Below are 12,202 nucleotides of genomic sequence, written 5' to 3'. Positions count from 1 at the left end.
TCAACGTAACGGTGTGTCCGAACGTCGTAATCGCACTCTATTGGATATGGTGCGGTCTATGATGTCTCTTACTGATTTACCGCTATCTTTTTGGGGCTATGCTTTAGAGACTGTCGCATTCACTTTAAATAGGGCTCCGTCGAAATCCGTTGAGACGACACCGTATGAATTATGGTTTGGGAAGAAACCTAAGCTGTCATTTCTAAAAGTTTGGGGATGCGATGCTTATGTCAAGAAACTTCAACCTGAGAAGCTCGAACCCAAGTCGGAAAAATGCGTCTTCATAGGATACCCTAAAGAAACTATTGGGTATACCTTCTACCTCAGATCCAAAGGCAAGATCTTTGTTGCCAAGAATGGGTCCTTTCTAGAGAAAGAGTTTCTCTCGAAAGAAGTAAGTGGGAGGAAAGTAGAGCTTGATGAAGTATTACCTCTTGAACCGGAAACTGGCGCAACTCAAGAAAATGTTCCTGAGGTGCCTGCACCGACTAGAGAGGAAGTTAATGATAATGATCAAGATACTTCTGATCTAGCTCCTACTGAAATTCGAAGGTCCACAAGGACACGTTCCGCACCAGAGTGGTACGGCAACCCTGTCTTGGAAATCATGTTGTTGGACAACGGTGAACCTTCGAACTATGAAGAAGCGATGGCGGGCCCGGATTCTGACAAATGGCTAGAACCCATGAAATCCGAGATAGGATCCATGTATGAAAACGAAGTATGGACTTTGACTGACTTGCCCGTTGAACGGTGAGCCATAGAAAATAAATGGATCTTTAAGAAGAAGACAGACGCGGATGGTAATGTAACCGTCTATAAAGCTCGGCTTGTCGCTAAAGGTTATCGACAAGTTCAAGGGGTTGACTACGATGAGACTTTCTCACCGGTAGCGAAGCTGAAGTCCGTCCGAATCATGTTAGCGATTGCCGCATTCTATGATTTTGAGATATGGCAAATGGACGTCAAAACGACATTCCTTAATGGTTTCCTTAAGGAGGAATTGTATATGATGCAGCCGGAAGGTTTTGTCGATCCTAAGAATGTTGACAAGGTGTGCAAGCTCCAACGCTCGATTTATGGGCTGGTGCAAGCATCTCGGAGTTGGAACATTCGCTTTGATGAAATAATCAAAGCGTTTGGGTTTACACAGACTTATGGAGAAGCCTGTGTTTACAAGAAAGTGAGTGGGAGCTCTGTAGCATTTCTCATATTATATGTAGATGACATACTTTTGATGGGAAATGATATAGAACTCTTGGACAGCATCAAGGCCTACTTGAATAAAAGTTTTTCAATGAAGGACCTTGGAGAAGCTGCTTATATATTAGGCATCAAAATCTATAGTGATAGATCGAGACGCCTCATAGGTCTTTCACAAAGCACATACCTTGATAAGATATTGAAGAAGTTCAATATGGATCAGTCTAAGAAGGGGTTCTTGCCTGTGTTGCAAGGTATGAAATTGAGCTCAGCTCAATGTCCGACCACGGTAGAAGAAATAGAAGAGATGAGTGTCATCCCCTATGCCTCAGCCATAGGTTCTATTATGTATGCCATGCTGTGTACTAGACCTGATGTAAACCTTGCCGTAAGTTTGGTAGGAAGGTACCAAAGTAATCCCGGCAAGGAACACTGGACAGCGGTCAAGAATATCCGGAGGTACCTGAAAAGGACTAAGGAAATGTTTCTCGTTTATGGAGGTGACGAAGAGCTCGTCGTAAAGGGTTACGTCGACGCTAGCTTCGACACAGATCTGGATGACTCTAAGTCACAAACCGGATACGTGTATATTTTGAATGGTGGGGCAGTAAGCTGGTGCAGTTGCAAGCAGAGCGTCGTGGCAGGATCTACCTGTGAAGCGGAGTACATGGCAGCCTCGGAGGCAGCACATGAAGCAATATGGGTGAAGGAGTTCATCACCGACCTAGGAGTCATACCCAATGCGTCGGGGCCAATCAAACTCTTCTGTGACAACACTGGAGCCATCGCTCTTGCCAAGGAGCCCAGGTTTCACAAGAAGACAAGGCACATCAAGCGTCGCTTCAACTCCATTCGTGAAAATGTTCAAGATGGAGACATAGAAATTTGTAAAGTGCACACGGACCTGAATGTAGCAGATCCGTTGACTAAACCTCTCCCTAGAGCAAAACATGATCAACACCAGAATTCCATGGGTGTTCGATTCATCACAATGTAACTAGATTATTGACTCTAGTGCAAGTGGGAGACTGTTGGAAATATGCCCTAGAGGCAATAATAAAAGCATTATTATTATATTTCCTTGTTCATGATAATTGTCTTTATTCATGCTATAATTGTGTTATCCAGAAATCGTAATACATGTGTGAATAATAGACACCAACATGTCCCTAGTAAGCCTCTAGTTGACTAGCTCGTTGATCAACAGATAGTCATGGTTTCCTGACTATGGACATTGGATGTCATTGATAACGAGATCACATCATTAGGAGAATGATGTGATGGACAAGACCCAATCCTAAACATAGCACAAGATCGTATAGTTCGTTTGCTAGAGTTTTCCAATGTCAAAGTATCTTTTCCTTAGACCATGAGATCGTGTAACTCCCGGATACCGTAGGAGTGCTTTGGGTATACCAAACGTCACAACGTAACTGGGTGACTATAAAGGTATACTACGGGTATCTCCGAAAGTGTCTGTTGGGTTGACATGGATCAAGACTGGGATTTGTCACTCCGTGTGACGGAGAGGTATCGCTGGGCCCACTCGGTAATGCATCATCAGAATGAGCTCAAAGTGACCAAGTGTCTGGTCACGGGATCATGCATTACGGTACGAGTAAAGTGACTTGCCGGTAACGAGATTGAACGAGGTATTGGGATACCGACGATCGAATCTCGGGCAAGTAACATATCGATAGACAAAGGGAATTGCGTACGGGGTTGATTGAATCCTCGACATCGTGGTTCATCCGATGAAATCATCGTGGAGCATGTGGGAGCCAACATGGGTATCCAGATCCCGCTGTTGGTTATTGACCGGAGAGTCGTCTCGGTCATGTCTGCTTGTCTCCCGAACCCGTAGGGTCTACACACTTAAGGTTCGGTGACGCTAGGGTTGTGAAGATATGTATATGCAGAAACCCGAATGTTGTTCGGAGTCCCGGATGAGATCTCGGACGTCACGAGGAGTTCCGGAATGGTCCGGAGGTAAAGAATTATATATAGGAAGTGCTGTTTCGGGCATCGGGACAAGTTTCGGGGTTATCGGTATTGTACCAGGACCACCGGAGGGGTCCCGTGGGCCCACCGGGTGGGGCCACCTGTCCCGGGGGGCCACATGGGCTGTAGGGGTGCGCCTTGGCCTACATGGGCCAAGGGCACCAGCCCTACTAGGCCCATGCGCCTAGGGTTTCCACCAAGGAGGAGTCCAAGTGGTCGAAGGCACCCCGAGGTGCCTTGGGGGGGAGGGAAACCCTCCCCTGGCCGCCGCACCTAGGAGATCAGATCTCCTAGGCTGCGCACCAACCCCCCTGGCACCCCTATATATAGTGGGGGGGAGAGGAGGGATTTCACACCAGCCCCTGGCGCCTCCCTCTCTCCCCGTTACGTCTCTCCCTCGTAGTCTTGGCGAAGCCCTGCTTCTGTGACGCCCTGCATCCACCACCACGCCGTCGTGCTGCTGGATCTTCATCAACCTCTCCTCCCCCCTTGCTGGATCAAGAAGGAGGAGACGTCTCCCGTCCCGTACGTGTGTTGAACGCGGAGGTGCCGTCCGTTCGGCGCTGGTCATCGGTGATTTGGATCACGTCGAGTACGACTACATCATCACCGTTTTTTTTTGAACGCTTCCGTGCGCCATCTACAAAGGTATGTAGATGCATTAGATGACTCATTGCTAGATGAACTCCTAGATGATCTTGGCGAAACGAGTAGGAAATTTTTTGTTTTCTGCAACGTTCCCCAACATCTTACTCAACTTCACACCTTGTAACACAGGCAAGAACCCTTTCTTTGCTTGATCCATTTTGAACTTCTTCAAAACTTTGTCAAGGTATGTGCTTTGTGAAAGTCCAATTAAGCGTCTTGATCTATCTCTATAGATCTTGATGCCCAATATATAAGCAGCTTCACCGAGGTCTTTCATTGAAAAACTCTTATTCAAGTATCCCTTTATGCTATCCAGAAATTCTATATCATTTCCAATCAGCAATATGTCATCCACATATAATATCAGAAATGCTACAGAGCTCCCACTCACTTTCTTGTAAATACAGGCTTCTCCAAAAGTCTGTATAAAACCAAATGCTTTGATCACACTATCAAAGCGTTTATTCCAACTCCGAGAGGCTTGCACCAGTCCATAAATGGACCACTGGAGCTTGCACACTTTGTTAGTTCCCTTTGGATTGATAAAACCTTGAGGTTGCATCATATACAACTCTTCTTCCAGAAATCCATTCAGGAATGCAGTTTTTACATCCATTTGCCAAATTTCATAATCATAAAATGCGGCAATTGCTAACATGATTCGGACGGACTTAAGCATCGCTACAGGTGAGAAGGTCTCATCGTAGTCAACTCCTTGAACTTGTCAAAAACCTTTTGCAACAAGTCGAGCTTTGTAGACAGTAACATTACCGTCAGCGTCTGTCTTCTTCTTGAAGATCCATTTATTCTCACTACAAGAAATATGTCAACTTGTGACCACCACTATTGGTCACTAAATGGTTACAAATTTCCATTTGTGACCTTTTTGTGATCAGAAACATAAGGTCAAAAGCTGGCCGTCATAAACTGACTATAGAGACCTTTCTTCTGGAATGGTCGAAGACGTTTATGACCAAAATACGTCTACTGTGGCGTTTTGGTCACTAGCAACCTCCCCAGGCCACGTAGGCATCCAGCGTGGCAATCTGACGTGGCACAAGAATCAGCCCGGTCCAATTCGGTGTTTTACATGGGCCTAGCCCAACAATTCAGCCTTTTTAATATATTTTTTCTTGTTAATTTTCGCTAGCTACATGGGCTTGGGCCATTAATTCAGCCTTTTTTTCTAAGATGCAACCTTTTACAGTCTACTGGTTCTTTATTTTCGTCCTTTTTTTGCCACTGGTCCCACCAATCAGATTGGTCCCACTTGTCATGCCTATCACAAAATTGATCCCACGCATAAAAAATTTCAAAATCTGTCAAACAACCATTATAACTTGTCAGGTTTCCATTTGACGGGTATTCAAATCACATACACAATCATTATTTCAAACAATCCAAATAGCAAATGAAATTTATCCAAAACAACACGACATTAGTCTATTACAAATGTTACAGTATACTACAGCCCGGATAAGCCTACTACTGCCTACATTTACAACACATAATATGCTAGTCTTTGTTGATATGCTTCAGAGCTTCGAACTTGGATTCACACTTCACCTGTGCAAAAAACAAGAATGAACATATAAGAATAAGAATGTGTACAGAACATCAAACAGTAACCAATGAGGGATCCAATAACTTATAAGCAAGAATTGACAGCAAATGAGATGTACATAAATAGTATGACTAACACTAACCAGTATGCGTTCATGGAGTGCCTAAAATGTTCTCACTAGCTAGGATTTTTTTAGTATACAATATACTGACATGTGAAAATCTCTAAATTGATCATAGAAATGAAAACTGTAGGTGCGCTGCAGGCCAGATCATCATATTTGAGCATTAATATTTCTGTATTACTACACAACAACTACAACACTAGGAGTACATAGCAACTAGTAGCAGAACTAGAAGAAATAACCAAATTGAGTCTACACCAATATCATCAGGAACATGAGTATAACAAGCATCTTGCCTTACTGGGATACAGTGATACAGCAAAATTACTAGGATACAATAACACATACACATTGTTGATTTAACACGTTCAGAAACAATCTAGTGTGTATATTGTATTCTGCAAGGCTTGATTTAACACAATGAGGAACATTATTGATTTAAAACATGTCCCAAGAATGTACTACTCCTGCAAATATCAGAAGAGCATAAGCACACACTACATCTACTCCCCATACAATCACTTGCCAAACTCACAAGAGCATAAGCAAAAGACGAATGCATATTACCCAAGTTTCTTCAGTACTCGAGCATCACAAGGAAAAAGAGCAGTGCATCACTAGTGACTAAGTACAAACTAGTCAGATCTAGATGATATCAAACCGAATCAAATCAGCCACATCAAAGAAAGGAGAAAGTGATACAGCTAAAGAAAAAGATGGATGGAGGCAATATAGAGAAGCAGCAGCCAACCTCATACTGCTCGGTCCACAGGCTGGTCCCGGTGGCCTGTTGGTAGCGGTCGAAGATCCCCTTGATGCTGCAAGTAGCACATGAAGAAGAAGAACAAAACGAAGCCGCCTTATAGAGGTAATCAAGCAAGCAAACGGAAGCAACAGTGTAGTACAGAATGTATCACTATAGAAGGGGCATAATTTTTGTACTAGTTAGAATTGAACATGGTTTGTACTTCTCACATAAATCTTTACTCTTGTAAATTCAAAGCTATGTTTGATCCCAGATGACATGAGCTGATGATTATAATGTATGCCACCCTACTGAAGCAACAAACAACTCCTGACTTATTACTACAAATAAAATAGTTCTTCCCAAGCCTCCATTTTAACAATGTATGAGTCCTGACATACGCGGCCACATTTAGTACATAATGTGCGTGTTTTTGGCCTCGAGCATCTACCAAGTAAAATTACTACCCACAAGCAGCCTTCAAGTTCAGTCTTAGACAAGCCAAAGATTACAATATAAGTGCCAGACCCAATTGTAGCGAGCCATACCGCGTAATACGCCTTCTTGATCTCACCCTGGCCGGCGTCCTTCTTCACGTCGAGCATGTCGTAATAGTCCCTCACCACCATGGGCCTGGTCCCTGCACGCAGCCACAGACCTCAGGGCAAGCTCACCAAACCGGGAACAAATGAGAACCACAAGGATTAAGGTACACATGGCATTTTCCCAGTCTACAGTCACTAAATAAATGAAAGGAGTATGACAGAAATACAGTAAAATAGTCCAGTTAACTTGTCGATTAAGAGACTAATGAAACCGGTCACTCTAAGCATACTAGAGCTTCAAACCTCAAGCTAAATAGAGTAATACTAGTGCATACAAAACCTCAAGCTAAACAAAATGTGCAGTACCTAGGAAGTAATCATCATATTTTCACAAAAACAACATGCAATGCAGACATATATACTCATACAAGAAGATCACTGCCTGCAGTTTTATTTAGATGACATACACTGCAAAAATCTTAAGAGAAAATAACTGCACCGAGCAATTTACTTCATGATTAAGCAAGCAAGTCGACATGGCATCAAACCGAACACAAGCATAAAAGATCTATCAATCTGCATCATCGGTAGAGCTACACTACAGCAGGGCATTTCAGCATTATTTAACCCTTCAAATATTTTGTCAGAGTACATGCCACGAGTCTACACTCTATAGTAAATACAGCTATAGCACAAATATGGGGTACCAACCGTTCAAAAGGACAACAAAACCGCATCTAAACAGCAGGGTTCCATAAATCACAATACAAAATTGTGCATCTCACAGCTGACTCACACATATTTAATCTCAATAAAACTGGACTAACTACCCAATAATCAACCTCTTTAGCTCCAGTATTTTCAACCTGACCAATTTAGCTCCAATAACTAACAAGAGGTACAATTTGGCTCAATTTAGCTCCATATTTTCTCCAGTGGGACAGGCACAATTTGCAGAGTGTGCTCAAACAAGAGGTAGTTATTCATCTCATCAGCTACAATCTTGGCCACCTGATATACCAAGAACTAACGGTTGGTACTGCAACTCTCTCGGACAAGTACTAACTAGAAAGAGCACCATGGGGACGGGGAGGGTTGGATGGAAATCTCACCAGGATGAGGTCGAAGATGAACCAGGAGGTGCCGAAGAGGAACACAGACAGGGACAGCAGGAACGGCATGAACTCTAGCCCTCTTTGACCAACCTCTGCACAAGCACAACCACACGCATGGCTCATGACTCAGTAGTCAGCGCGTACACCAAACCGTTGACTGTGGATTTCAGACATGTGTGCGTGCGTACCGTGAAGACGGTGATCCGTGAAGCTGATCGAGACGTCGACGCAGGGCACGGCGATGGCGCCAAGCCGTGATGCCGCCGCCGAGGACGACGAGGGAGAGGACCAGGACCCCCACTCGCAGTCGGTGGTGGCAACCATGTCCACGACGGCCTCCGTCTCGGGCCACGGGATGACCACGCCGTCCCGGACAGTGACCACCAGGTCCTTCCAGTGCTTGTTCCCGAGCGGCGTGCTGGACGGGGAAGGGGCGGAGGCGTCAGCGAGGACCCAGCGGAGATGGCGGTGGAGGTGCGGCGCCGAGGGTGGGACGAGCGCGGCGGCCCTGCGGCGGAGGGCGCCGACTGAGGCCTCCGGGACAGGCGGAGGAAGAGCGGCGGACGTCCTCCGGGAGGCGACGAGGAGCGGGTGGTGGCGCGCGGGCGCGGGCGGCGGGGTCGGATCTGAATCGGGAGGGATGGGATCGGCGGGGTGGCGGCGACGATGTGGGAGACGAGGGGAGGTATGGGGGAGAGGGAGCGCTAGGGTTCGTGGGGTGAGAGGATGAGGGAGTTTTCTCTTTTCTTTTTTTGAGACAAAGATGGGGAGGGGGTGAGGGAGAAAGGGCTGCCGTCGGATCCGAGAGCATCCGACGACGTTTGAGCACGATCCGCGTGACATGTCCATGGACCAATCAGAACCCAGTAGACGTTATGACCTTCTAAATTGGTCGTAATCGACTAAAAATAAGGTGTTGGGCCATATTTTTTCAAAAAAGGTGTTGAATCATATAAACAATTTTATGATATGAGAAATTCAAAAAGAAACATTTTCATTGTGTCACCAAATGTGACATAGTTTTTATGAAAACTAACAAACTTGGAATTGGAATAAGACAAATATCTTTTAAAAATTGTTATGAGAAATGAGTTTTTAGGGGGGGAATCATTTTCTATTTTCGGAGTGCAAAAAAATGTTTACAGCACCACTCCATTTTCCAAAACTATAAGACAACATTTTATGTACAGTTGACCAAATCTTTAGATGTAAAATGCTTTCGATCCACCTCTCATCAAAAAGACAAATTGTGTTTCAAAAAAGCATGTACCTCGACATTCTTTTGTTTTTCTTCTACTTTTTCACATGAAAAATTCAAAGAAATGATCTTATATTGAGCACAATGGTGCATCTTGGAATGGCAAACAATGTTACCTAAGAATGTTTTCATTTTCTTTGCACGGAAAATTTATTTTTCATTTTTCAAGTGCCCGAAAAGAGGCTTTTTTGTGAAGGACCTGCCAAATATTTGTTGCAAAATTGGACCAAATCATTTTCTAAAATACTAGGCCATATTTAATGCACAATTGACCAAATGGTTGGGTGTAAAAAGTTTTGATCCACCTCTCATGAAAAAGACAAATGTTCGCCGATTCAGCTGGAAGCGGGTCAAATTTGAATTGTAGCTGCCTTGTAGTTTGCTCTTTATTTTTTTCAAAAATAATTTCTAGGTATATAAGTATCTATTTAATCAGAGAAACATCAAAAGGTTTCCAAGATTCAACCACTAGCTAGGAACGGTCATTCCCGCCGGTTTGACCGCATTTTGAAATGGGCATAAAAAATTCAAAAAATTCAAAAAATTCTGAAACCTTCGCATTGTGTCATTATATGTGGCCAAGTTCCCAGGAAAAATAATAAACTTGTAATACGGCAATTATTTTAAAAAAGTGTTCTCTGAAACGAGGTATCACGTGTGGAGATCAATGGCTTTCAAGCCAAATGATCAATCTTATGGCCACATTCATGGCATAGTTTGTTCAAATGATCTCATATTGTGCACAATGGTGCATCTTGGAATTCCAAAAAATGTTGCCTAAGGGAATTCTCATTTTCTTTGGACGAAAAAACCATTTTCCATTTTTTGAGTGCCCAAAAGGAGGTTTTTTTGTGAAGAACCTACCATATATTTGTTGCAAAATTGGACCAAATCAATTTTCTAAAATACTAGGACATATTTAATGCACAATTGACCAAATTGGTGGGTGTAAAAAGTTTTGATCCACCTCTCGTGAAAAAGACAAATTCCCGTCGATTCAGTTGGAAGCGGGTCAAATTTGAACTGTAGCGGGTCAAATTTGTAAAAATGGACCAAATCGATTTTATAAAATACTAGGACATGTTTAATGCACAATTGACACAATGGTTGGGTGTAAAAAGCCTTGATTCACCTCTGGTGAAAAAGACAAATTTCCGCCGATTCAGTTGGAAGCGGGTCAAATTTGAACTGTAGCTGCCTCGTAGTTTGCTCTTTATTTTTTCCGAAAATCATTTCTAGGTACATAAGTATCTATTTAATCATAGAAACACCAAAAAAATTCCAGGATTCAACCACTAGCTAGGAACGGTCAAGCCCGCCGTTTTGACCGCATTTTGAAACGGGCATAAAAAATTCAAAAAAAATCAAAAAATTGGAAAACCTTCGCATTGCATCATTATATGTGACCAAGTTACCAGGAAAAATAATAAACTTGTAATACAGCAATTATTTTAAAAAAGTGTTCTCGGAAACAAGCTATCTAGTGTGAAGATTCATGGCTTTCAAGCCAAATGATCAATCTTATGGCCACATTCATGGCATAGTATGTTCAAATGATCTCATATTGTGCACAATGGTGCATCTTGGAATTCTAAACAATGTTGCCTAAGGTAGTTTTCATTTTCTTTGCATGGAAAATACATTTTCCATTTTCCGAGTGCCTGAAATGAGTTTTTTTGTGAAGGACCTACCATATATTTGTTGCAAAATTGGACCAAATCGATTTTCTAAAATACTAGAACATATTTAATGCACAATTGACAAAATGGTTGGGTGTAAAAAGTTTTGATCCTCCTCTCATGAAAAAGACAAATTTCCGTCGATTCAGCAGGAAGCGGGTCAAATTTGAACTGCAGCTGCCTCATCGTTTGCTATTTATTTTTTCCAAAAATCATTTCTAGTTACATAAGTACCTATTTAATCATATAAACACCAAAAAAATCCCAAGATTCAACCACTAGCTAGGAACGGTCATTCTCGCCGTTTTGACCGCATTTTGAAACGGGCATAAAAAATTCAAAAAAAATCAAAAAATTGGGAAACCTTCGCATTGTGTCATTATTTGTGGCCAAGTTCCCAGGGAAAATGACAAACTTGTAATATGGCAATTATTTTAAAAAAGTGTTTTCAGAAACGAGCTATCACGTGTGGAGATCAATGGCTTTCAAGCCAAATGATCAATCTTATGGCCACATTCATGGCATAGTTTGTTCAAATGATCTCATATTGTGCACAAGGGTGCATATTGGAATGGCAAACAATGTTGCCTAAGGAAGTTTTCATTTTCGTTGGACGAAAAAACCATTTTCCATTTTTCGAGTGCCCGAAAGGAGGTTTTTTTGTGAAGGAACTACCAAATAATTGTTGCAAAATTGGACCAAATCATTTTTATAAAATACTAGGCCATATTTAATGCACAATTGACAAAATGGTTGGGTGTAAATTTTTTTGATCCACCTCTCGTGAAAAAGACAAATTTCCGCCGATTTAGTTGGAAGCGGGTCAAATTTGAACTGCAGGTGCCTCATAGTTTGCTATTTATTTTTTCCAAAAATCATTTATAGTTATATAAGGACCTATTTAATCATAAATACATGGTTTGGTGGCGATACGTCGAGGTTTGGGCGGTGGCCGAGGGCCCCAACTCTAGAGCGCGTAAACTCGCATGCCCGTCGCGTGGTCACCGCGTGACCGTAATGTTGCCATGTGTTCTGGGTGGCCTAGGCATGTCTAGTGGGTTGGGCACTCCCCAGGTTGGTGCTAGGAAGAAAATTACAACATAAGATTCTCACGAGGAGACCGATCGATGCTCAAACATGAATTAGCAGCCAAGTGTTTGATTAGTAGTACGGGAAATGCACATGGCCAATGGGCGTGAGTTTTGGCTGAGGATGATCATCTACTAAGGAGAATGTCTTCACAAATTTTTAGCTCAAAAATAGGATCCTAGGTGGTACTTGCTTTGCAAAGTACCACGCTGGACAAAAATATGAATATTG

General features: G+C 42.7%; 1 protein-coding gene across 1 annotated transcript; it reads right to left on the bottom strand.

The window, feature by feature from the left end:
- Window positions 1-5,367: 5,367 nt before the first annotated feature.
- On the bottom strand, window positions 5,368-11,868 carry LOC119357786 (the record flags this gene model as incomplete). The annotated part of the gene is given in 8 exon segments (XM_037624619.1): window positions 5,368-5,418; window positions 6,834-6,925; window positions 7,627-7,696; window positions 7,779-7,841; window positions 7,943-8,037; window positions 8,134-8,377; window positions 8,379-8,571; window positions 11,798-11,868. Coding segments are annotated over 8 exon segments (879 nt in total), but the record flags the coding sequence as incomplete, so codon positions are not given.
- Between the last annotated feature and the right edge of the window lie 334 nt (window positions 11,869-12,202).

Source organism: Triticum dicoccoides, chromosome 2A (assembly GCF_002162155.2).
Source record: "Triticum dicoccoides isolate Atlit2015 ecotype Zavitan chromosome 2A, WEW_v2.0, whole genome shotgun sequence".
NCBI lineage: Eukaryota > Viridiplantae > Streptophyta > Magnoliopsida > Poales > Poaceae > Triticum > Triticum dicoccoides.
Note: the sequence above shows the minus strand (reverse complement) of the source record. Positions and strands in the feature narration are given on the sequence as shown.